The 26,447-nt window shown below is 44.5% G+C and overlaps 1 protein-coding gene across 2 annotated transcripts; it reads left to right on the forward strand.

Annotated features, from left to right (window-relative positions):
* The first annotated feature begins 347 nt into the window (after positions 1-347).
* On the forward strand, positions 348-25,055 carry ZNF217 (zinc finger protein 217). Of its 2 annotated transcripts, none has more exons than XM_060033391.1 (6): positions 348-515; positions 11,261-13,028; positions 16,907-17,023; positions 17,870-19,384; positions 20,832-20,963; positions 22,864-25,055. In XM_060033391.1, exons 2-5 carry the CDS (start codon positions 11,636-11,638, stop codon positions 20,939-20,941), a joined length of 3,135 nt encoding a protein of 1,044 aa, XP_059889374.1. In that variant the 5' UTR covers positions 348-515; positions 11,261-11,635; the 3' UTR covers positions 20,942-20,963; positions 22,864-25,055. The 2 variants fall into 2 exon arrangements, with proteins under 2 accessions (XP_059889374.1, XP_059889373.1); XM_060033390.2 differs by lacking the exon at positions 348-515 and adding an exon at positions 824-859.
* Positions 25,056-26,447: the final 1,392 nt, after the last annotated feature.

Here is a 26,447-nt window from a genome sequence, read left to right on the forward strand (position 1 = left end):
TGCGCTTGCGCACTGCCCTCGTGGCCCCCTCCCCGCGTACCTGTCACTGGAACCGCCGGGGCGCGCGCGGGCCACGTGAAGCCGGATGGCGGGAGGCGGGGGGTGTGGGGGTGGTGGAAGGCGCGCGCGTGCGCGGGAGTGGCAGGGCGAGAACAGTGAGTGCGCGCGCTCGGCCGCTCGCTCGCGTCCGGGAGGCGGAGGTCCGTGGCGGTGGGCGGGGCAGGGGCGCGCCTGCGCAGATCACGTGGATGTGGGGGCGTGGCAGAGGGCGTGGCCGGGCGGCCGGTGAAGGCAGGAGGCGGGGCGTCTCCGAGCGGCCGGGCCGAGGGAGGGCGCAACAGCTGCTCCTTGAGCACTTTCTGACCGAACAGTCCCCCTGCGCCTGACGCGCCGCGCCCCGGCGGCTCTAGGGACCCCCCGCGCCTGCACTGTCCTCGCGCAGACGAGTAGGGGGCGCCCGCGCCTTTGACCCCCGTGAGCACCCCCGCCCCGCTCACCTTAGCCCCGCGCCTGAGGTGAGCCCGGCCCCCAAATCCTCCAGGCGGGGGTGGGGGTGGGGGACGCTCCTTTTGGGGGGGACTTCAAGGCGCGAAGCCCCGAGGCGCCCTGGGGGATGGCCTCGCCTCTCGCGCAGTGGCCCCAAGTCTCTTTTGGGGGGCCGGTGCGGGCGCGGAATCCGGGAGGTGTCCGCACAAAAGGCCGAGAGAAACTCCCCGTCGCCTCCCCTCCCTCTTGCCTTCCCCGCCCCCTCCCCTCCTCGCCTGCTCCCTCCTCATTCAAACCTCGGCTCGCTCGTGTGGTGTCAGTTCAGTCCCGGCCGCCGCAGAGCGAGGAAATGGCCGAGGAGCCGGAGCCGCAGGTAAAGGGGGCGCGACCCCCGCCCCCGCGGGGCCCCAGGGGGCTCCTCGTCTCGCCCCTCCGGCGTCCCCGGAGCCCGCCCTCGAGTTTCCCGTGCTCGTTATCTCGTCCCCTCCCCGGACGGTTCCCCCGCCCCGCCGGCCCCCCCCCCCCACACCGTTCCTACTCTCTATTTCGCTCCTCTAGGGCGCCCCCTCCCCTCCTGGCTTCTGAGCGATTCCACTGGCGAGAAGGTGTCGGGCGAGCCCCCGGTGTGCACAGACTGTGTTTGACCATCACACTTACTCTGGGAAACAGTCTAGATGGCTTGGGGGCGGAGAAGTGCCCCCTTCCCTGGGTCGGGAGCCAGGGGCCCGCCGGAGGGAGCTCGGGGGCTGCGTGGGGGGCTGTTTCTGAAAAGTTGGGTGGCTCCGCCGGGCAGGTCTCCCCGTTTGCCAACTCTGCCGTGGGGCGCGGGCGGAGGGGAGCGGGCCGGCGCGGGGTCCCCTGCTATGGCCCGAGAGGGGCCGGGGCAAGTTGGAAACAGCCAAAACAATGCGTCCTAACAGGCATCCCCCGCAAACAATGGCCGGGACCGTCCGCACGGGCCGGGCGGAGGGCGCGTCTACAGGGGCCAAGGGAGGGGCTTGGCGTCGCCGCGGACCCGGCCGCGCACCCCAGCCAGCCCTCCGGGCGCCCCCAAATCCGTCCCCGGGAGTCCCGGTCCTCTGCCCACCCCTGAGCAGGCGGTGCACCGGGCTGCGTTTCCTGGATGTGTGATGAGGGGTTTTTTTTCCCCCCTTTAATTTTAAAATATTTTTTTAACTTTTTTTTTAATAACCCTTAAATGCTTTAAGAATATATCACTCAATTCTAGTGGGAGACGCAAAGCCAGCTGGAAGCAGAACTAGGAACTCTAAAGGGCAGGAGGGATTGAAATGTTAGCCTAAAAGTGTTTCTTTTTTTTTTTTAAAAGGGAAGTTTCTGCCAGGAGGCGCTGAGTGGCGAGACCGCTCAGTTTCAGATGTAGAGCCCTCTTCACTCTTGATTTGGCCCCAAAATGCGAGCCGCACGGGATGGGAGGGAGAGGGGGAGGAGGGCGCTGCTGGGGGCCCTGGGAGGCTGGATTTGGGATGGCCCGGGCGGTGTTGCTCCGAGGGGGCCAGACCAGGCCTGTGGGGTGCGCAGGCCGCGGTACCTGCGCCCCGGGGATCGGAATAGAAGTTCAAGTCCCGGGTTGGAGCCCACATTTTAGGATTCAGGGTAGGGCCACCGAGGACGGGAAGCCGCATTCTTGGGCGGGTGGGTGGGGGTGGGGTGGGTGGGGGGAGGCAGTTTCCCCCCAGGGCTTATTAAAGAGAGCAGGAGAGGGCCACCAGTGGCCACTTCTGGGACCCCAAGCAGCTTGTTCACACTTGGAGCAGTGTAAACTTTTCTCTCATTTTGTTGCTTTTTCCAAGAAAAGGATAGTCACTTCAGAGTTTGAGGCTTTGCTGTGTTGTTCCCCTTTGAAATTCCTTGAGCCTCAATTTATCTTTCTGGATCAGCCTATAGGGCTTGGAGCGTTAAGCTTGAACATTCCTTCACGTGTATTAAAGACAGGCGGGTGCAGTGGTTCTTTGGTCGGTCTGGGGTCCTATGTTATTGACCGCCGTGCAAACGAGCAGGTTTCCTAGTTTTCTAGATCGTTTGGAATCATTAAGGTGTATGTTTTAAGAAGCCTAGGTCTGATTTAGTTCAGGTTGATTCAATTATGTCTTCATCGCTTTTGAGTTGGTTGAATGAGTTGACATGAGATTAAGCCCAACAAAAGAAAAGGCAGCTGCCAGCCAGGCCTGGCCACTAGGTAGGGGTCCTTAGGGGGCCTGTACCTTCTCTTTTGTATGTGTCAAGAAGTACATTTAAAATGTTTTCGACTGTACTTTTTCCCCCCTGGAATGGATGGACCGTCTTGATTGATAGCAAATAAGACTTAAAATAGTGAATTTTGTAATACTTTGAGAATGAGTAATAGATCTAGATTTTCTAAAAAGTCTTTAGCGCAGTAGTGACAAGTGTAGAGCAATAACCTAATTGCTTTTTGTCTGAAAAGTGTAACAGTCAAACCACTAGTTTGTGCTTGCTTAGTTAATGTGTGCTAAGAACTTTTAAGGTGTGTCCTTAATGGTAGATGACTTTTTCTGAGAAGTCCTGTTTATTTTAGATACTGTTTTGTTTAGTATTCTAAAGACTGTAGTAGTGCGTGTGCGTGTGCGTGTGTGTGTGTGTGTGTGTGTGTGTGTGTGTGTGTGTGTGTAATCCTGGTGTTTTAGTGGAAGTCGACCCCCACCCCACATTGCTGCCATTTTAAATCAGTTATATAAATCCTGAATTCCAGAGGTAGGGACTTATTTAAAAATTCAGTTGTCAATAGCTACAGGCCAAATTTATCATTTATTTGGCTTGTTTGGTAGAATAGGGTTAATAATCCGATTGTTTGGAATTTTAATTATTTGGCGAGACGAGGGAGGCTGCTCCTTTAGAATTGCACATTGATTTTGCATGCTGGAGGAGGGAGTAGGGGAAGATTATGACTTTTCTAGGTAAAGGACACAGACTTTTTTCTTTCGTGTCCAACTTCTTTCAGTCCTTTTATCTTCACAACACCGTCGAACACTGCTGTTTGACCTTTGCTGTGTGTTTTTAATAACTTGTGAGATCGAAGTTTAGTAGTTGTCTTGGTTTCATATTATTCCCTTTCACTTCTTAATCAAAAAAAGGAACTAATACACCACTCAGATAAAACTTGTAGAAAATGTTTTGCTCCTTTGTCCTGAAGAATCGATTTAGATAACAGCTTGGTTGTTTTTTTTTTTTTTTCCAAGTAGGGGAGGAAGAGGGAGGGGTGAAGGTTTTGACTTTCCCATTAAAGGTTTAAGGTGGAGGTCGGTCTGCGTTCTCTTAATAATCCTCCATTTTTGGCAGTGGAACTTCAGGGAGAAATAGCAGCCCCTGTTTTAATAAAAACCCCTTCCAGTGGTCCTTTTCAAGAGGAAATCTGGAAATAAGACTCAGTCATCAAGTCACTTACAAACTGATGAAATAATTAAGGAATATAATGGCCTGGCAAGGACAGAGTCCCTCTGTCTCCTCATTTCAGATAAATGCTAATCACTTCTCTCTCTTTTAACAACATTTATGATGAAATGGCCTGTTTTTGCCACAGCAGGGTTGCTTTGCCAACCCAGAGCACTCTTAATTCTGATACGCTTGATTAGAGCCTCAGGGGTCCCAAAAGATGTGCTGTTTTCCCACTTTGTAAAATTACATTCTTTTCTCACAGTTGTCGCAAACATGATATTGGTTGATAAGAACTTTTGAGTAGTTTTAATGATTCTTTACTGCTTACAGTCTACTACTTTAAAAAAAAGATAGACTTTTATCTCTCTTAAGACTATAAATGATTGGACCTTTTTTACATTTTACATGAAGCTTTGTTTCCATTTGCTCAAAAAAGAAAAGTCAATTCAGATCATTCCAGCTCACAGATGCCACTATGGCCTGTAAGCGTTTTCTAGCTTGCTGGGTATGACTTGTTTTAAATGGTTCATTTCTAATTTCAGTTTAATTGTGTAATAGTGTGTTTAATAGATGAATTGGAAAGGTGAAGTCAAAGAACTGAACAATGGCTATGTATTTTCAAGCTTCAGAATTACACAGTAAGAATGAAACACATGAGACAGTTGGATAAACTGAGTATTCATTCCTGTAGAATAAAATAAATGTAAGGAGATTTTAAGTTAAATGACTTTATTTGGAATATACTGAGTAGTTTTCAAATTGCTGAGGTGTGCTGCAGAATAAAAAAAAAACTGGAAGGTATTTACAGAACAGCCACTGAAGTGGAATTAGAGGAATCCAATCATATTAAATACTCTAAATAGTGAAGAGTTTAGTTACAGCATGTAAATGAAAGTCGTGACAGTGGAAGAGTCTTGATTTGTATGCCTCATCTTCAGATCTTTGGGGGAGGGGTGCTGACTAGTTTAAATGCACGTGGAAGAAAGAATGAGTTACACAAAGACAGCAGGAAATTTCTTAAATCTGCGGGAGGGAAGCTTGATCATCATAGCTGAATGGCCTCATTTGGGGCAGTATAAAACCTTCTGAAATGTTGGTGAAATGTTGACTTTTGGCAGTAAGGTGATCTGGATTATTTTTCTCCAACTGATACTATGGTTAGGCAAATTTGCAGTGGTATGTAGGGCAAAGGATTGGGAATTGAGACCATGAGGGCAGATAGAAATCTGACTTTGAGGAAGTGGGAGGACAGGGACCATCCTTTCCTAAAATCGGCAGCTATTGATAAGTAAGCTCAATTCTTGTATAAATCTATCTTCCCAGTAAATAGAGGGGCAGCCCCTGTCAGCCAGGTGCCACCACACGTTGCTCATTTACGCTTCGGGCTGGAATGCTCATTAGAACACTTTATATTTGAACATTTGTTGACGGACTCTTCTGAACATCCCCATAACTTCCTGCCCAGGGTAACAACATAACTGAGTTACTGGAAATTTGGGGCCAGTTTGGTAATTTTGTGATAAAGTTGAGAAATAAAATTACTAAACCCGAAAAGACAGCTTAATAAGTTGTATGAGAGAATTAGTTTAATTCTTTACCCTTTGTCCTCGAGCTTTACCAGAGTTGCTCTTGGCCTGTACGGCCCTCCACTTGCTATGGGAGAGCAATCGTGGAGTGAGCTGCTAGTTTTTTAACGGGTTCGTGTAATGTTTTGTGTGTTGGTGTTCATTAGTTTCTAGTGTGTCGGGGAACCTTCTGAATTTAAAATATAGTTCTATGGACTGGAAATTGAGAGTCCACATATGTATTGTTCCTGAGTCAGCATTAGGAAGAACACTTGTTTTTATATTTCCTACCTGTAACAAATCAGGATAACCTCAGAACAGTTCAGTTATACCAGAAGAAGTGTTTTTGTGTTTTTTAAATTAGTGGATAAGTTCTTTTCAGTTCAGTATATAAGTCTACTGAGCAGTGATTGTATTAATTGAAGGGAGACTTTTTTTTCTTATTTTTGAGAGCAAATAGGTGATTTGAAAGAGCCAGACATACAGCTTTAGTATTTACTCAACAGAGATGGGGAGGGGAATATTTAAATGTGGCTAAAGAAAGATCTCATGCCTTAAAAGGCATTGCCCTTGTTTACATATAATCTGAAGTTGGTTAAATTGGCTATAATTAAGAACATTCACCATTAGGCACTGTGGAAAAAGAGGTGTAGTTGTGTAGGGTAATGGGTGATATGATGGTTATAGTGATTTGTATATCTGTGTGTGTTATATACACACAGATATACATATACACACTTGTGTGTGTGTGTGTGTGTGTGTGTGTGCAGTGTTTTCTTTGTAGAGAGTTAAAGAATACAGGTAGTTTTTGTTTTTTTTTTTTTAGTTTGTTGAAATCTCTCTGAAGTTAGTCCTGTCCAAAATCTTTGCAAAATACTTAAGGTAGTACTGGTTAAGTGGTAATAATAGAAACTCACGATAGCAGTGTGCTTAATCTTGCTTAAGTAAAAATTAAAACAATTAATTTCCCTTATAATTCTTTTTTTCACGTCAAGATGGAATTTTTAAAAGCCAGTTTACAGGCCACAGTATCTGTTAATACTGATAATACTAAAACTAAAAATATGTGGTGTTTTAAGTTCATATTAAGATCGTTTATCAAGCTTAATTAATTTAGGAGGAATCAGGCAGAGTTCTTAATCATGACGCTGAAATATGCTAGTAGGAATATATTTTTATCCTACTTCGATCTCTAATCCCATGTAGCACCGAGCACCTACACAGAATTTCAAGAAAATGAGCCTTTATCCCATCGGATCTTCGCAAGCCTTGTCTTTGAACAATCATTTGCTTTCGAATAGATTATAATGTTGAATGTAAACTTCGAATATTTTAGTCTTTCTCTCTCGCTTAACTTTTAAACATCTTTCCACAGCTATGTTGGGGAAGTTGGGTTGGCCATCTGTTCAGTGGGTGTGACCTTGGTGATTTCCTTGCAATAGTGTTGAAGGATTTAAAGTTGTAGGTTTTGATTGCTACTGTAGATTACTTTGTAGAGTTCTCTTCACTTGTCAGATTAAGGAAAAAATAGTATGTGCAAAATAGAGAAGGGAAACCTATAGAAAAACCGGCAGTTTCCTAACCACATCTTGGAGATAATTTTGAAGTTTAAAGGATACAAATGAATTGGCCGGAGACTAGTAGTTTGTTTAGACTGAATGTTTTAGTGATCATTTATTTGGACGCTTAGGTAACTTGGGTGGTGGTAGGGGGAGTAGATTTGTAGGAATACTGCAAATTACTTGACTATAAATAGAATTTTTAAGTGTGTTTGACAGGTTTTGAGGGCCTTGAATACCTTATTGCTCCATAATATGGTAATAAATATTCCATGCCAAGACATGTCAGATAACCTGTTCAGCCGAGGTAGGGATGTTGGGTCTCTAAAGGCGACAGTTTGAGTACAGCTGTACATTAAGAACAGTATTTCCAAATTAACATTGTCAGCAAGGTGGCATTCACCTCTGATTTACTGTGCTTAAGCACAAATTATGGTGCTTTTCATTAAGCATTGTATACTGGGTAGTATCAATATTTGCTAATTTCAAGGTCGGTAGGTATTGGCAGAATTCGTAGTAAATTTACTCACAGATGAATATCTGCTTTAAAAAGAGATAAATGACCTAAAGAACACCAGACTTATATTTCAGGTGGTTGTAGCAGTTATGGCTTCTATTCTTTTCAAAGCTTATGTTGTGGTGAATTAGAAAAAAGTATCTACTTAAGTGATCACAATATAAATTAAACCCTAGTATTCGCTCAAAATATTAGGTTATACTGAATAACCTCTTGCCTTAGGTGCCTTAGGTGTGTCTGGCTGATGGTCAAGTGCTGTCATTAACCTGAGTAAAGGTTAAGAAAACTTGTTTTAGACGTTGAAAAACATTTTTGCTGAGCGCCTTTCAGTAAGCTGAGTGTGTTCAGAATGCTCACTTTTCTTCAAACTAAAAGCAGTTAGACTGTAGGTGTTGGTTTATAACGTCTTCCCTACCCCCTCCATCTCCAGTTCTTTGTCGAGACAGACAATTCACTTTATCAGCAGTGCCATTGGCGTACTGTTGGCGTCCGTGTGCTCCATACATGGAAACGCCGAAAGTGCTGGGGAGCCTGTGTGTGCACACTTCCCTCAGTTGGAATGGTGATATGTTGCTGTTACCAGTAATTAGGTTACGATGTCTGGTTTCCTTAAGTTCTGTTATTATTAAAGTCTTTATTATTACAGGCACTCTATAAAGATTTTTGTTGAGCAGACTGATTTTGAGTGTAGTTATTGATGTATAGTTTAAGGAAGTGTTTTGTCTGCATTTAGTTTTCTAAGTCGAGTTGAGGGTATTTGCTTAGAGAGATGTCCCTAGCAGGCCCTGCATTTTGGGTTTGGTAGGTCAATAAGGAGAGTGGTTATAAAGCCAAGTGATGCAGTTTTGCTTCTACTAGTTAACTTTATGGTATGATTATATATGATTCATTTTTTATTATACTCTTAACATTGCAGAAAATGGCAATTAGATGGCAGCCTCAGATAGCTGTGTAGAAGTCTTGATGAACGTTCAAGTTAATTTTAATATCAAGTCAGTTACGGTTGGTGACTGTGGCCAAAAATGCACGTACTCATTCTCTACCTGTACTGATTATGTGGTTTCTTGAGAGCCTCACCCTGTGCCAGGGACCCTTTCTAGGCACTGGGGGGCAGCAGTGAGCCAGGCCGACAGGGTCTCTGCCCCTGGGATCTTACTTTAAAGGGAGTGGCCCATAGTTTTCGTATCTTTTGGGAGAATAGTAAGGATTGCTTGTGACCCTAGTGCTGGGGACAGCTGGGCACAGTTAATGACCATCAGAATCTGTCCCAGAAACTTACCTGGAGGAAGAAGTCCTTGGGTTTTGCCTGGGAGGGTCTTCTTCCCCAGCTGACTGCACCCCAAGATTCCCTGGCCTGGGACATCCTTCCCTCCCTCCTGTTCACCCTCTTGGGCAAAACTGAAGCTCTTCTTTCTCCGAAGGTTTTTCCCACTACCCTCCTTTACCAATCCTTTAGGTCTTGTGTTGGAAGCTGATGATGACTTACTTAACCCAGATATTTAACATTTCAGAGATAGAGTTGAAACTAAATTGTCTTTCTAAGACAGGAATTTCCAGTATATGCTGTTACCCAATGTGGGAAATAATAGGGATGTACCCACATCATGTTTGATCCAGATACTGAGTTTAGGATTGGTGTCTTTTGGGGAAAGATCATTTATAGAAAAGTGGAGTTCCCCCAAACTTAAAAATGTCACAGACTAGTCAAATTTCTTATAAAAAAAAAAATTATGTTGAGGTCTGACCTGGGGGACTTTGATTTTGCCAAATTAGGACATTAAAAAAAAAAAAAGCCTGCAATTGCCACTCTTTTGTTTTATGAAAAGGGTATTTTGGCATCAAAAAGTAGAAAGGACCTCAAATAAAGGACAATCTTTATTCAGATTGGAATTAATTCACATAGCTTTGTGTAGAGCTCATTGAGCAGTTTTTCTCTTTCTCATTCAGCTGTTGGCCAGTGAAAACAGTGTTGTCGGGTTTGAGAACTGCTTTTCTAGAGTGTGTGCTGTTACTTTCTTCAGTTAAAATATTACCTGGGACACTAGCACTCAGTAAATATTTGTTGAATGAGTAAATGACTACACAGAAACCCGAATTATCAATCACAGATCCAAATATCATTTAACATCTTGATTAGCATAATCATTAAATATTCTTTTGAGTATGTCTATCCATAAATGTAGATCTAACCCCAGGACCACAGAGTTTTGGAACCTGGCAAGTGGTCCTGTAATTTAACCACCCTCATTAAGTAGACAGAGAAAGGTGAGGTATGTAGTGGTGCCAGCTTTAAGGTTGTGGCTTGGCCAGGACTGGAACTCAGGTCTCTGGAGTGTTCTGTTCTGTCCTACCCAGCAGCTGGTAGCCAGCCCATGTGTTTATCCTCCACTGTGATTGCAATAAAAGACTAAGAAATTAAGATAAAACACTTTAGTCCATTCTTTCTGTACCCTAAACTTTGATCTGCAGTCTTATTTAGAAAAGCTTAATGTTAAAGATCTAGTTTACTCAAAACTAAAGATAACAGGGAGTATGAGAATTTTCTTTCTCTGAGCGTAAAGAGTGGAAGAAATGTTTCCTCCTCCTCTGAGCCTACAGGCCCTTCCTTGCTCTTTGAGGAAGTGGAGAGAAGGAAAGTTGTGTGTGTTTTTTTAATATAACGTTGACTGTGGTGGGAATAGTTTGCATGTCTTTTTGTTTTCTTGGGTAGAATTAACTGACTTCAGTTAAAGGAGTTGGGACTATTTAAAAACAATTCCTGTGCTTGCTGTAAAGGTGGAGGGTGTTGGCTTTAGAGGTTAATTCTTCTGCAAGAGTGAAAATTAGCTTCTAGATCGGACCCTGTAGAGTTAAATCAACTCATGCATTTTTTACCTGGTCAGTGTATATGTGAAAGGTGGATTAGAAATGAGAGGATCTATTTTCTGATGAAACACTAAGCCACGTTGAACCAGCTATGTTGAGGATTTTATTTTAAATGTGTACATTCACAGAGTAGCTTTGTGTATATTTGTTGTTTGGACAAGGAAGCCCTACCCTGCCTGACGCTGTTAAAAGCAAACTGGGATTTGGGCAGTGGAATGAAGGCCAGAATATCCAGTGAACCAAAATACATCAATATCAAGGCTCTGCTTTGCCAGGAGGAGCAGCGGTTCTGAGGTGTGTTTCTTGAATGGGGATTTTAGGAAAGGGTCCCATTTTCTTGTGCTTATGTTGTTGACTTATGTATGGGTAATCTTTGAGTGTGCTTTTAGGCATTTGTGTTTCTTGTATGATTTGTCTGTAAGACAGTTTGAAACTCTGGCTTTTGAAATTTTACCTAAAGTGCTTTTATTGTTATTTTTTACAATTCTTATAGTCTCTATACTTATACAGGTTGTTTGTAAGGATACACATGTGCATTTTAATGGCAGTTAAAACATACTCAGCTGAAATTGACAATTTCTGTCCTGAAACTTTACATTTTAGATGTAAATCATTAAAGCACCAGGTTTTCAGTTTAACTGCATGAATTTCTGGCAGTTTGATAAGGGTACTGACTGGATAAAATGCTAATGATTTAATTAACGAGCACTTTAACAGGATGCGCTGTATTAGTTAAAAGTGAAGCAGCTGAATTAGGTGCCTTCTGTGCTTCGTGGGAAGGACCACTGTGAGTCATCGGCCAGCCTTCTCTTTTCTCTGACTGGAGCTATAGCCGTTTCTATTTTTTTTTCCTCTAGGTTTTGGAAATCCCTTGTCTCCAGGTTGCTGGAATTGACTTCTTGCTCAACTGAATCACTCACTTGATGAAGACAAAGAGAACTAATGCTTTGTGCTGACTCACCTCTGAATCCAAGCACTGGGGAGTCTGTCTGCCTGGTTTGTGGAAAGATCCAGTGATTGTTTTTATCACTAAGCTTCCTGAGACTTCTGAAGATAAGAAGTCAGAGGAATATACACTTTCTTTTGAATTTTCATAACATACTTGCTCTAGTTTTGAAGCCTCGGGCTGCTGGGCGTGTGAGTGACAAGTCTTTACAAGTGGCCTTATTCCAACTCCAGAGATTCCTCACCCAGATTCTAATTTTATATACAATCCTCAAGAGACAGGAAACATGCCAACTCAATCCCTCTTGATGTATATGGATGGACCAGAAGTTATTGGCAATTCTCTTGGCACCCAAATGGAGATCGATGATGCCATGACAATAAAAGGGACCGCTGCTGTTCCTTTCAGAGCCACACAGGAGAAAAACATAATCCAAATAGAAGGGTATATGCCCTTGGACTGCATGTTTTGCAGTCAGACCTTCACACATTCGGAAGACCTCAATAAACACGTCTTAATGCAACATCGGCCTATCCTCTGTGAGCCCGCCGTTCTGCGTGTTGAAGCAGAGTATCTGAGTCCTCTTGATAAAGTTCAGGTGAGAACAGAACCTCCAAAGGATAAGAATTGCAAGGAAAACGAAGAACTTTGCTGTGAAGTGTGTGGGCAGACGTTTCGAGCCGCCTTCGACGTTGAGATCCACATGAAGAAACACAAGGACTCTTTCACTTACGGGTGTAATGTGTGTGGCAGAAGATTCAAGGAGCCCTGGTTTCTGAAGAATCACATGCGAACGCACACAGGCAAATCGGGGGCCAAGAGCAGACCACAGCCAGGCCTGGAGAGCCCGGTGACCATCAACGAGGTGGTGCAGGAGCACGCGGCTGAGAGCGTCTCATCTCCTTACAAGATCTGCATGGTTTGTGGCTTTCTGTTTCCAAATAAAGAAAGTCTCATTGATCACAGGAAGATGCACACCAAAGACACTGCTTCCGGTACCCGCAGCTCACAGACAGACACGCAGCAGGAGGGAATGCCGTCTCCGGGGGAAGAGTTGCTGCAGTTCTTAAACCTAAGACCCAGGTCTCACCCTGAGGTTGCGAAGAAGCCGGCCAAATGGATACCTCAGCTGGACCCGTTCACCACCTACCAAGCCTGGCAGCTGGCCACCAAAGGGAAGGTCGCTGTGTGCCGAGAGGTGAAGGAGCAGCCGGGCCAGGAGGGGAGCACCGACAACGATGAGTCCTGTTCAGACAAAGAAGAGCTGGGGGAAATTTGGAACGTGAATAAAAGCCATCCCGAAGGTTCCGGAAAGTCCAAGACAAGTAAAAGCGGTTGTCCAGGTCTCTCACAAGATAAGGAGAAGCCCAGACACCCCGCCGGTGAAGTGCCTTCCGTGGACACAGACCCCAAGTTAGCCAGTAACAAAGAGAAGCCGACGCATTGCTCCGAGTGTGGCAAAGCCTTCAGAACCTACCACCAGCTGGTCCTGCACTCCCGGGTGCACAAGAAGGACCGTAGGGCCGATGCCGAGTCGCCGCCCATGTCAGTGGACGGCAGGCAGCCAAGCACCTGTTCTCCGGACCTGCCCCCGACCCTGGAGGAGAACGGAGCCATCGATCGAGAAGGTGGCTCTGAAGACGGGTCCGAGGATGGGCTTCCAGAAGGGCTCCACCTGGGTAAGCTGCTGGGTGGTGCACTGTCCCTCCTCTGCTCGGTGCCAGAGGACACTAGCCGGTTATCAGGGTGGGGAGGTGGGTTTGAGTGCCGGCTGTTTCTGGTGTCATCCCCCTGTTGTAAGTCCCTTAGCCTCTCGGGGCCTTCACTTTCTCATTTCTGTAACAGTAGGGTGGAGTTATAAGGCTTATCGAGGTTTCTTCCTGTTCTAAGAGTGATGTGATTTCATACTTTGCTAACAGGAGACACACATTATTTTATTTTTTTTAAACCAATCTTTTAAATTAATTAATTAATTTTTGGCTGCGTTGGATCTTCGTTGGGTCTTCGTTGCTGTGCGTGGGCTTTCTCTAGTTGGGCGAGCGGAGGCTACTCTTGGTTGCGGTGTGCGGGCTTCTCATCACAGTGGCTTCTCTTGTTGCGGAGCATGGGCTCTAGGCGCGCGGCTCAGTAGTTGTGGCTCGTGGGCTCTAGAGCGCAGGCTCAGTAGCTGTGGTTCGCGGGCTTAGCTGCTCCGCGGCATGTGGGATCTTCCTGAACCGGGGCTCGAACCCATGTCCCCTGCGTTGGCAGGCAGATTCTTAACCACTGCGCCACCAGGGAAGTCCCAGGACACACATGATTTTACCTTGTGCATCGGCGCTGCTTCGCTGGGGCAGTTTTGCCCCCAGTGGACATCTGGCACTGTCTGGAGACAGTTTTGGTCGTCAGCACTGTGTTGGTGTGTGTGCCGCTGACACCCAGTAAGTGGAGGCCTGGGATGCACTATACATCCTCCCAGGCACAGGGCAGGCCCCCCCCCCACCCGTACCAGTAGTGTCAGAGTTGAGAGATGCTGGCCTTCCCTTACAGTTTCCCAGCATTTCTGATCTTAATCTATAAAAACAAGTTATCCTTATATGCAGTGCACTTCCCTTTCTGTCAAGGGCCAGCTTTCACACGTTTATTCCAAACGGATATCTGTGGGCACAGATCAGTACTGGGAATGGTTGTCAATCAGAGAAAGAGTATTAGGCCATTTGGTGCTGCCTGGTCCCCTATCCTTTGTGTCTGGGGGCAAGTATTCATTCATAGCTCATTCACTGAAACAATTTGTAAAGTAAAGAGAATGTGAACACACCAAAGATGATGTAAAGATCTCACTTGCTCAGTCAAAATTCTAATGTACTGATGGCATTTATGGGAAACGGAAGCCATCGCTGAGGTCCTGTTGACCTATCTCTTGAGTCCCAGTGGGCGTCATCTAGGGCGGAGGATTCCACCTGTGGTTCAGATCGTGCCCGTCTTCACGTAAACCACAGCTTCTCTACCCATTTAATAATATTTTGTTTGAACAGAGGATTCTGCTGCTGGAGAACACTGAATAAACCCCTGCATAATCAACACAGGAATGATGAGATCATGAATTAGTCTTAGAGAAACGGTATCATTTACAGACTGGTCTTGGGTTTAAACATGCTGGCCTCTTGCATTGTAACTTGACAGTGTGTTGATGTCTCTAAGAACCCCGGGTGTGAGATCCAGGGTGAATGTGACCAGATAATACATCTTCTCTGAAGCTGGTGCCCAGTTCTTTTTCTGATCACAGGATGGGTGTGAGAGCAGCAGTTTTCATATCAAATATTTAGCATGTTTAGAGTTTCCTGGGAGACAGGAAACCTAGCACTTAGCATGCTTACAATCTTCATTTTTCAGAAATCTAGAAAACGCATTATGGTGTCTTAATGACATCATAAACATGACTTTAAACCAGCCCTCCAGTTTTCTAAGTGATTCCTCTTAGTGGCAGTGCTGTTTGTGGGCCTGCAGTAATGGGGAGGTAATTAGGCCTGTGAGATAGATGCCCCGGTGCCCTGAAAGAAATGAGCTAGCCGGTCACATTCTGCCAGTAGGTGGTGTGGGCAGAACTGGGTGGAAAACTTGGGCCCAGTCGGCAGGCAGATAGAATAGCTCATGATAGTTGGGAGCGCCAAGACTTGCGTTGAGTCTGGTTCTACCACTGCCTTGTTCTGTGACCCATTTCGTGTTGCTTAACCTTTCTTTGCCCTGATTTCCCTGTTTACAAAATTGGTTCATTGACCCTTGTCTTCCACCTCCCAAGGATGATTTCAACTGCCTATTTATAAAAAGTCCTTTAAAGGGCAGCACAAGCAAAATCACAGGTGGTGCTGAAGGACCAGGAACCAGGTAGATGTGGACATTTCCCAGGAACCAGGTAGATGTGGACATTTCATGCCCTTTGTGTTAGAATAAAGGCGTTTCATAACGTTTGGGATATGATGCAACATACCGTAAATCCTGACACATAGCTGGAAGTAGGAAATTGCAGTGAGGTGCAAGCCCAGCTACAGAGTTGGGTGTGATTGTCAGAAAGAGAGCTGGGCATTCTACGTTAGGGAATGGACTTTCATGAATTAATATTATGATGTGGTCTTCTAGTCTAGATTTATTTTATTGTTATGTCCTATATCAGCCTGGCTTTCTTTAGATTTAAGATCAAAAAGCAGAGTAAATAATTTATCTTTATTGTTTTCAACTTTAAGCTATAAATGGCTTTAATAATAGTTGTTCATGTAAATTATTTTTAAAAGTCTTCATGACACCTTTTTAGATCAAGGGTTGTCTCTGCTGTCTTAGAGTGTCCAGAGGTTTAGAGGTGGCTACATTGTCTTCAGGGAAGTTTAGGAAGTGACAGAAATTTTATAGTCCTGTCTTTTTTTTTTTTTGGCTGTGCCTCGTTCCCCGACTAGGGATTGAACCTGGGCCCTCGGCAGTGAAAATGTGGAGTCCTAACTACTGGACCGGCAGGGAATTCCCTATATAGTCCCGTCTTTATTGTACCTGGAGGCTCACCGTGGTTTAGTTATAAGTTGCTTTTTAAAATCAGTGAAATCTATAATCTAGACTGCGGAATGTGGAAGGAGCCAGGAAGAGGCCATTTAGTAGGGAATTACAGTTTTTCAAGGCAAAAGGACAAGTTATGCTAAATTTAAAGAGATGACCTGACTTATGTTGTAGTCATATTGTGATTTATGTAATATGACATAATTTAATAATATAAGAGGAGGTTCATCTAGAACTTACGCCCATATATGGCAAGCCGGTACTTTAACTGCAGCACGGCTGTCTGGGAGGGCTGCTGTGTCCTCCTCTCATTAGTGGCCCCCCCAGGACCTTCATTTACTCCCCTGTTCTGATCAGGCTGCAGAGAGTGAAGTTTAAAGTTCAACCCTGGGTCATTTGGGGACAGATTTTGAGTTGTCAGGTACATTTAGCCCGTGTGAGTGCTTGTGGGTAATACAACCTGCTTTCCAAAAACGTTGCTAAATTTTGACAAACTTTCCTAGGTGTTTGCCCAGGGCCAAGCTTTTTTATTTTCTGTAAAGATTAAGTTGTGCTCACTGCCCTCTAGTGGTAACTTGCTTAAGCTTAAGACAAAAAGCTTTTCCTCTGGTGGTTGGGAAAGTCGGTGATTTGTATTGGCTTGGTTTTCTAAATTACTTATTCTGAAGAATCTGGATATTCCAGCCTGTGTGCAGGTCCAGCTTGAGTTTGCCAGGTTCTGCGTGTCTCAGACTTGTTGGGAGAGCGGACAGCTGCCCGTTGGTTTCAGTCTATTAAATGTTCCTGTGATCGAGGTAGATGAAGAACTGAATCTTACAGTGAACTCTGCTGTGCTCAGAAAAAAAACTGATGCACACTTGCTTTAATACTGCAGGCAACCTCAAAGCAACATTTGGCATGTTTTTAGCCAATACCTAATATAAAAATTATTTTATACTTTCCAAAAATGTTTCTATCAAGAATCTTTAAGTCAGCTCACCCTGTTCACATACTTGAGCCATCTTCTTACATGAATTATTTTTGTTTCTGTTTTAAGATAAAAATGATGATGGAGGAAAAATAAAGCATCTTACATCCTCAAGAGAATGTAGTTATTGTGGGAAGTTTTTCCGTTCAAATTATTACCTCAATATTCATCTCAGAACACATACAGGTAAGGAACTTCTTAGATTTGTTTACAGCATGTATTAGTTGAGAGGATTATGATGTAGTTCTGTGTCTGATTTTTTTTGTTGTTGTTGTGTTGTTCAGATATTCTGCTAGATCCTTGGACTAGCTTAAGGATATATGTGTAGTCTGTTGATTGTTGTGAAGTTAATTTCTCCTTTATCCTAACTCTCATCTTATTAAAACCTCTTTAACATTTTTTAATGCCACAGCTCTTTCGCATTAATTTTTATGATTTAGAATGCAATGAATATATTTAACAATCATTTCTTTATTTTTAAGTTTATTTTAATTAATTAATTATTTTTGGGCCGTGCCACACGTCTTGTGGGATCTTAGTTCCCTGACCAGGGATTGAACATGTGCCCTTGGCGGTGAAAGCGCAGAGTCCTAACCACTGGACCGCCAGGGAATTCCCAATAATCTTTTCTTTAGGTTGTAGAAGCAGCTGTAACATAATGGTTTAGGAGGCTGTGTGGACTTGAATTTGCACATCTGCTCACCGGCGTACAACCTTAGGCAAATTACTTAACTCTTCTGCGCTCCCATTTTCTTAGCTGTAGAAGTGGGATAATATTCACTCCCATAGGGCTGTTATGAAGATTAAATGAGATAATTTTAAAGTGTGCTTTTTAATTTTTTAAATTAAAGACGTGTTCACATTTTCAAATATTTGGGGTAGAAAGGGCGATGAAGCAAACAACTCATGACAGATCCTGGATGTGAAGATTAATAGACAAGAAGGGAAAAGGAAAGGACCCCATTTTCTATGTCTTATTTGTTTCGATGCCTTTCATAAACTTCTGTAATAGAGTGACATTTCTTGTTTTAGGTGAAAAACCATACAAATGTGAATTTTGTGACTATGCTGCAGCCCAGAAGACCTCTCTGCGGTATCACCTGGAGAGACATCACAAGGACAAGCAGACCGATGCTGCTGCTGAAGTCAGGAACGAGGGGAAAAACCAGGAGACGGAAGATGCACTTCTAACCACTGACAGTGCGCAAACCAAAAATCAGAAAAGATGTTTTGATGGTGCCAAAGATGTTAAAGGCAGCTCACCTGCAAAGCAACTGAAGGGGATGGCCCCTGCCTTTCAGAACATTCTGGGCAGTCCTGTCCTCTTAGCAGTACACAAAGATACTCAGGATTTCAGTAAAAACGCAGCTGATGACAGTGCCGATAAACTGAGCAAAAATCCTGCCCCTGCTTATTTGGACGTGTTAAAAAAGAGACCAGCAGTTGAACCTCAGGCACACAACCTCACCTGCAGAACAGAAGTGGACGTGGCCCCTCACCCAGACGGCCGGGTGGCCCATCACGTCCAGGTCGGCCACAGAGAGAAGAAAGCGGAGGTCGATGCCAACTGTCAGGAGAAGCCCTTAAACTTATCCCTCGGGGCTTCCCACTGCTGCCCGGCAGCTTCTTTGGGTAAAAGTGTGACCACGAGTACCACCTGCCCGTTCTGCACCTTCAAGACATTTTATCCAGAGGTTCTAACGATGCACCAGAGACTGGAGCATAAGTACAACCCAGATAGCCACAGAAACTGTCGGAACAAGTCTCTGCTTCGAAGTCGACGGACCGGATGCCCCCCAGCTTTACTGGGGAAAGATGTGCCTCCCCTGTCGAATCCCTACAAGCCCAAGCCCAGGCCCGCCTTCCCAGCGCAGCCCAGACCCCTGCCGTCCGAGAAAGCGAAGCCCACCCCCCCGGGGCCCGGCAAAGCCCCTCTGACTTCAGGGATCGACTCCAGCACTTTAGCCCCCAGCAACCTGAAGTCCCACCGGCCGCCGCAGAGCCTCGGGGGGCTGGGGGCCGCGGCCCGGCAGCCGCCTTCCGAGATGTTCGCCAAAGCCAGCGCGACCCCGGCCGCGGATAAAGCCAAGCGGCTGGAGCCCAAGCCCAAGCCTCAGCCTCCTGCTGGGGCCCCGGCCCAGCCCGCCCCAGGCGGCGCCCTCAATGGCTGCAGTGACCACACCCCCAGGAATGACGGCCTCTGGGCGCCACCGGCCCGGGACTACTTCTGCGGCCGCGGCGCCGAGCCGGACGAGCCGCTCCCCAAGCGGCCAAGGGTCGGGGCCCCGGCCCGCGATGGGGACCAACCCGGCCCCCACTACCGGCGGCCCTTCGACCTCCCCAAGTTCCATGTGGTGCACGGCCTCACGTCGCTGCTGCCCCCCGAGTGCGCGTGCCCTCCGCCCACTGCGCTGCCTGCGCGGCCCCGCTTCTTGGCCACCGGCGAGGCGGATGCGGCTGTGCTGCCCGCGCAGAAGCCCTTCGCTGCGGCTGGAGCCCTGTTCCCCTGCGGCCCCGCGGGCCCCGCGGCCGGGTCGGCGCTGGAAGGTGGGTGTCCTGGAGATGGGGGCTTCCGGGAGGGCGAGACGTTCCGAGACCGGGCAGTGGTTCGGGGCCCCCAAACTCGGCCCTACAGGATGAAAGCTTATTCCCCAGTGTTTCATTTCGCTCTTTTAATTTAATTTTCTCCCTGGTTGGGAGGATGGTGAAAAGCACTTGAGGACCCAGGAGTCTGATGTCAGGTGTCATTTACGCCCGCTCACCTGACTTCGTCACGGTCCAGTTTTCTCCTTTGCACGTGTGTGTTGCGTCCAGCGCTCCAGCCCACCCTGGGAGGTGGGAACCCGGAGGTGGGGTACTTCTGTCCATGTCTCACCACCCCTACTAGACTGTGAACTCACTCAGGGCAGAAAATGAGTTTTATATAACTTTGGTATGCAGCCCTTGTCAGGTGCCCAGCACAGGGTGGTGCCAGGGGTGCTCAGTAAATACCCATGAGGACCCTTGATCCACCAGAGCAGAAGGCTAAGAACTGCTGGTTAAACAATCTTTTGAACAGCTTGATGTTCAGACTTACAGAACTGCACTGCCTTCTTTAGCCTTTGTTAAATAGTTAAGTGAATTGTAGAAAGCACAGTTTTTCCCTGTATTGTCCATTACGCTCATAGATACTTTGGTGTCTTTAACGCCCTTGCTAACTCATGACAGTTTCATAGAGGTGTCTGACACATACCTGTGCCTGCAAAAAAGTAGATCAGAGTGTCGTGGGGACCTGTCCCCCTTGGAAAACGTGATGAAACCACCATGCCTTCTTTTGTCGGATATAAACTCTGCAGGTTTGTCCGTCCCAAAGGGACAAATCCATTTTGAACCTCTCAGTTTGTATTTATTTCAAATTTAAAGATTCTGTGTGGTGACAATGCTCTATCAAGGATGGCTTGATGCCAGTTGATCTGGTAGGGACAGCAAATTAAACAATTGCTTTCATACAGTCCAGTGACTTTTATAAAAATTCTGATGAAGATATAATTTTTGCAGCCTTTTGATTAGAAGCGTCCCCTTTTTTCCCCCTCCTCGGCACTTAAAATGGACATGAGTCATAACTGTGTCTTTACTTGAAGAGAAAAGGCTCTGTGTTGCAAGTAAATCAGTCTTTTTTTCCCTCCTCCTCCACACAGTTTTGGTTCATGATACACAAAGCTTTAAAATCCTTATGCTGCTGTTTCCTTTTAGCTTTTTAATTTTTACTGATGACCACCTAGCACTTAGATAATTTTAGCTTTAGTGACTTAAAATTCTGTGCTAAGAAATGTCCTCGTGGCATTTAAAACCATTTCACCTTGTAAGTAACTTTATAACATGTATGCATCTTATGTGTTCTGGTCACCTTGTCAGTTAGGAATTTTGAAAATTGACTTCTAACATCCCACACATTTTACCTAACTGTTGAACTTAATTCTAAATGCCCTTTTATGCTTTTTTTTTTTTCAATCAGGAAAAAGGCCTGTGTCCTATCAACACTTATCTAGCAGCATGCTACAGAAGAGGAACTATGAGAATTTTATTGGGAACGCACATTATCGACCAAATGACAAAAAAACTTGATTCCCTATTTTGGGGATGAAAGGTGAGCACATATAATGCATTGGTTTTACTTAATTGAAAATAAACCATCTAGCTTATCCAGTATAATAATAAAAAGTAAAATTGCTTTGAATTTGACTTTTGAAGTGTCTTAAAACAGAGTCCTCCCGGTCTCTGCATATCAGCGGCGATGATAATGGTAAAAACAATAATAGCAACTGGAAGTTACTAAGCATTTGTTTCATGCCAGGTGTTGAGTGAAGTGTTTTATCGCCATCAGCTCATTTAATCCTTCTTACAGCATCAGGTCAGGGGTTAGCCAACTGCCTACCACCTGTTTTTGTCAATAAAGTTTTATTGGCACACAGCCACATCTATTCCTTTACGTATTGTCTGTGACTGCTTGGTGCCACAGCAGCAGAGGTGGGTAATTGGGATAGGGACTTCATGGCCTGCAAAGCTGAGAATATTAACTATCTGGCCCTTTACAGAACAAGTTTGCCGATCCCTGGGTTAGGAGGTCCTGTGCCCACTTTACAGATATGGAGACTGAGACTTGGATTATGTAACTTGCCCAGCGCCTTACTCTGCCTACTTTTGGTCGTAGGTCTGCACAGTCCAAGGCCTGTGCCCCAACCCTCCAGTTTAAGAGCTTGTTCAAAGCCTTTATAAATCCTTATCTGTTGGGGGAGGGGAGTGGGACAGAGCAAGTAGGTTTATTTCGACTTTTTGGTTCACATGGCAAATGTATCTAACGGTAGCTACCCCAAAGCCTCAGTGTTCTTGGAGTTGTACACGTGTTAGTTTAGTTACTTCCAAGTTTGGGCAGAGGGCATGATGTCTGTGTGAGAGTCACACTAGGATGCTTTTAAAAATAAATTGAATGGAAAGATTGGGGCTCATGGACCGATCTAGTTCCCTCCCAGATGACTCTTGTCCTGTCAAACCACCACCATATCCCCATGGAGCAGACTCTTGACTGAGTGCCTGCTAGATCTAGGTACAGAGATAAAGGCTCATGGACTAGGGCAGAGTTTCTTCTTCTGTTTTCACTGGGACACATGGGGCCCATCAGCCTCTGCAGCTCTACATCCTTCTCTCCCGCTCAGGTGATGCCAGTGGTGTGAGACTGGTGTCATCACAGGAATGAGATTAAATCCACTCTGCCTTAAAACCTGAAAACAGAAAATTTATAGGTTGTAAGCAATAGATTATTTGCACTGCATGTAACAGCAGATGGGCACCGTCCTGTTTATCCAGCTCCGGCCTCTTCCTGCAGCCTCTGGGCTACTCTGCTTGCATTTCTCTCTCCCCGGGAACATTCTTCCTGCACCCTCTTTGCCAAACAACCTCGTTCTGAGACTTCAGGACCAGCTCACATATCATCTCTGCAGAATGTTTGCCGGGAACTGGGGCTTCCCTGTTTGTGTTCCGTCTGAGCTGTGGTTCTTACCCATTTGTGCCCAATCTTACCTGTGCGTCGGGCTTCCACTCCGAGCTAAGCTGAGGAGGGGTCTCCTTCGTTCAGTGGCTGGCCCATCGCTGGGAATTTCAGCCATACAAGTCGATAGGTGTTGGCTGAACAAATATTGTTACACTCTGTGCCATGAATTTCCCTTTCATAGGGTATAAACTTCCAGAGTTTCTTATAGGTGGCAGTTGCCTTTGGCAACTGTCAGATATGAATTCTGGTTCTTGGTTAAATCATCTTCATTAAATCACTGTTAAGTATATATTAGCACCCCCTAAATAGTGCAGCTTTTATTTATTTAGACTCCTGAGACTTTGGTCACAAAATATAAGCTTAAATGGAACCCATTGCATTTCTAGATCCCTTTAGCTCTATTTATTTATTATACTTTTTTTTTCTTTTTTAAGACTTTTGTATACTGTATTTAGTTTTATCCTAATCATCTTTAAACCTTTCCCCCTCCCCCCCTTAGGTCTTGATGGATATAAATGTGTACTCTCCATGAAATTGAATTAGTTCATCTTTTGAAAAAGCAGATGGTGAAAGCTACTGAAATAAGCTGTGATTGTACTGTACATATATAAAGAACACTACGGTTTTGTAAAGTTGTTCTGTTAACTTTTGTACCAAATAGCAATAAAAACTATAGTTGGAACAGTTGGGTTGTACACAAATGGAGACCGGACATCTCTATTTTGCCCTGAATAATATTTTTTTTAGAATTGACCAAATAAGAAGTGGAGTTTTTTTGCATACTTGAGCGCTGCTGAAAAGAAATCATTTGGGCTGGGGGGTGGGATGGGGAGAAAGTATATAACGCTTGCACCTCAGGTAAAACTGTAAATATATGTTGTAAACCTGCTTGTTTAAAACTGTGTGTATTCTTTTCTCTAATGTTGCTCATCACTTGGAGCATGTTTCTGCTACTTGTCCTCTTTCATTTAAAATGTATGTTTTTTAAAAAATTTCTCAATGATTTGTATTATGTTAAATCCTCCGCAGTCTGTTGTCTTAACAGAATTGTTAACAGAAGCATTGACCCCCTATGAATATGTGCTGCATGTACGGAGATCAGCCATTCTGAATTTGGTGCCCTTTTACTGCAAATTTCGGTATGTCATCTGAGAAAGACCCAGATCCACAGTCCTTTTCTGAGGGAATGGCATGGTTTGTGGGATTTTTAAGTGTGTGTATCTACAGGGAAACATTTCCTCTGTAGGCCAGCCACACATTCAATAAGCGTACCAAATCGTATGTGGAGTTACTTAAATTTGTTTTCTATCAGATTAATCATTTTTGTTGGACAATTCCTGGGTTTTTCTGGCATTTGCCTAAATTCATATATAAAAATATAAACACTAAATTGTACATGTGAATTATATATATATTGGAAACAATTTTAAAAGAAATGAAAGTTTTGGGGTAATTTTAGGTTTGCATTTGGAAGTCTTGGTGTGTCTGGCATTTGGGTTAACTGTGGACACACTCAGGTTAATTACAGACACGTGGATTTTGCAGGAGTGCGTGCTGGCTGAGTTTTCTGGTACTCAGGGGAGAGGTAATCTGTTTTGAGACCTCAGTTGTCTTCCCATTTTTGGTTGTTTTGAAGCAGCAGCGTTTTTCTCAGTGTACATGCAATTTGGGTTTTAATGAGAGGCTAGTCACCAGCTGGCTTACTAGATGTTTTAAACTTCTATTCTCTTAATCCGCTGTCCCATGGCTGAGTGTATTCTGCAGTACCTGGGTTTAGCGACCACAAAATTCTTCATTAACAAAACTGTTTCAAAAGTAAATTTGCACTGTTAATTTTTCTTGCCCTGCCCTTCTCCATTAGAGCAAGGGTAATGTCCTCAAAGAATCCTGATGTGTTTTTGTTTGTTTTCATTATGCAACATGACACCTACTCGATAGAAAAGTCTTAACTCCCAGGTGAAAAGGGAGACCTGGTTTGAGATCAGTCTGCTGGCATCGTGATGAAGTGCTTTGTATCAGGAAAGTGTACACTATTTACCTTTCTTCCTGTTCACAAGCTGAGCCATATGTACATAATCTAGATTTTTGTTTTCATAGTTTTGCACTTTTATAGCCTACTTTTGAAGATTAACACATTTGCAAGATGATTGACCTGATCCTTACCTAATCCAATGAGTGTTACAGAAAGCTTGCTGTGATGATAAATATAAATCCTAAAAGGGGATACATGATAATAGAGGGCTGAAATTTAAATCTGTATTTAAAAAAAAAAAAATCACCAAATCTATTTGAAAACAAGTCAGTTCGTGTTATGCTGAAATTTTTGGGGGCTTTCAGATTTCTCCTTCTTAACCACATTTCTGAGTGCATAAAAATATCAGTTTTTTTTCTTTCCACAGCCCTTGTACTCCAAAATGTGTTTTTTTTTTTTTTTTTTTTGTCCATCAGTATTAACTATTGGGATACTACTGGTTTTGTGTTTTTTTTTTTCCTTTGAGACAACAGTACATATAATAGAGGTACAATCTGTTGGATTTTTGTTTATGTATTTATTTCATTCCAGTTTGATTTATTTTAATTGTTGATACTTAAGTTGTCAAACCATAGACATTACTTGTTTTATTTATGATATATTTCAGCTTAAAGTTATGTTATTATATGTGGATGTAAATATAGATTTGGTGTTTTGCAGTCTTGGGCTTTGGTCTTTATTGTGTCCCTGCTTTCTGATTTTGTTTTAACTTTTTATAAATGTAATTTTAGACATACACCATAATAGATGAATATAATGAGTCCCCATGTGCTCGTCAGCAACACTTTGCCAGTCTCTTTGTGATTCCCCACCCCTTTCCTGAGTATTTTAAAGCAAATCTTAGACATAATTTAATTTCATTCCTCAGACACTTCTAAGTATCTCTGACAGATAAGGGCTTTTCCTGATCACACCTAACTAAGCGGAAAACGATTTCTCATAACTGACCTCCATGTCTGTCTGCATTCCCTGGTTGTCTCAGAAACGTCTTCTGACAACTGGTAAGTTGCAGTTAGGATCCAAACAAGATCCACTTACTTGGTTTAGTTGATAGGTTTCTTAACCCGATTTTAATCTTAACCTTCTACCCCCGACACACACACACAGACACACACAGACACACACACACACAGACACACACACACACAGACACACACACACACACACACACACACACACACACACACACACACACACACACACACACACACACACACACACACACACACACACACCCCATGACATTTTATTTATTGAAGAAACTGGGTCATTTGTCCTGTAGAAGTTCTCACTTTCTTGTTTGGGTTTATTGCATATTTGTGGTTTCATCTAACCTGTGTCTCCAGCCTCTATATGTAGTCCTATAAACGGGTAAATAAAAGTCTAGAGGTTTAAAGTAGATCTCAATTTTGGGGAGGCGGGGGCTTCTTCATCCCATCGCACTTCAACTGCATCACCTCTGGACACGTACAATGTGTGACTGTTAACTACTTTCATGTATTCAACCCTTTTTTTCTGTACGGTTTCTCAAATAGCTAAAGTCCAAAATTTTTGCATGGATAGGCTGACCATATCTTAGCCCGGCTCAGGCAAGTGCTGATAAAGAAAGAAGGCAAGAGCCCTCCGTGGCTGTGTAATGTTAAGAGGGTGAGAGAGCTGAACTTCCAGAGGCTGCACTCGACCCCCTCCTTGGACAGACGAGGAGCCCGAGGTCCCCAGAAGGCCACATGTGATCCCAAGGCCAGACAGCTTTGCTGGGCATTATGAGGGAGGCGTCTCTTCTGTTACACTCGGCTCTCTTTCCAAGGGTCAGAGAGAAGTGCAGAATCTCAGGTTCATTTTCAGACTTGGTTAGACCTAAGTCTGCCCTTCCTTCCTCAGAACTTGGCCATTTGTGGTGCCTGGGTGACATCTCTGTGCCAGTGTCTGGGACTTGGGCACCTGATGTTAATCCAATTGTACAGCCTTTCAATGAGATTCTGCTTCCTAGTGTGAATGGGACATACTCATGTGACAAAAGATTTCCAACCTGTGAGTTCATGGAAAGTTAT

This window comes from Delphinus delphis, chromosome 15, assembly GCF_949987515.2.
Source record: "Delphinus delphis chromosome 15, mDelDel1.2, whole genome shotgun sequence".
Classification (NCBI taxonomy): Eukaryota; Metazoa; Chordata; class Mammalia; order Artiodactyla; family Delphinidae; genus Delphinus; species Delphinus delphis.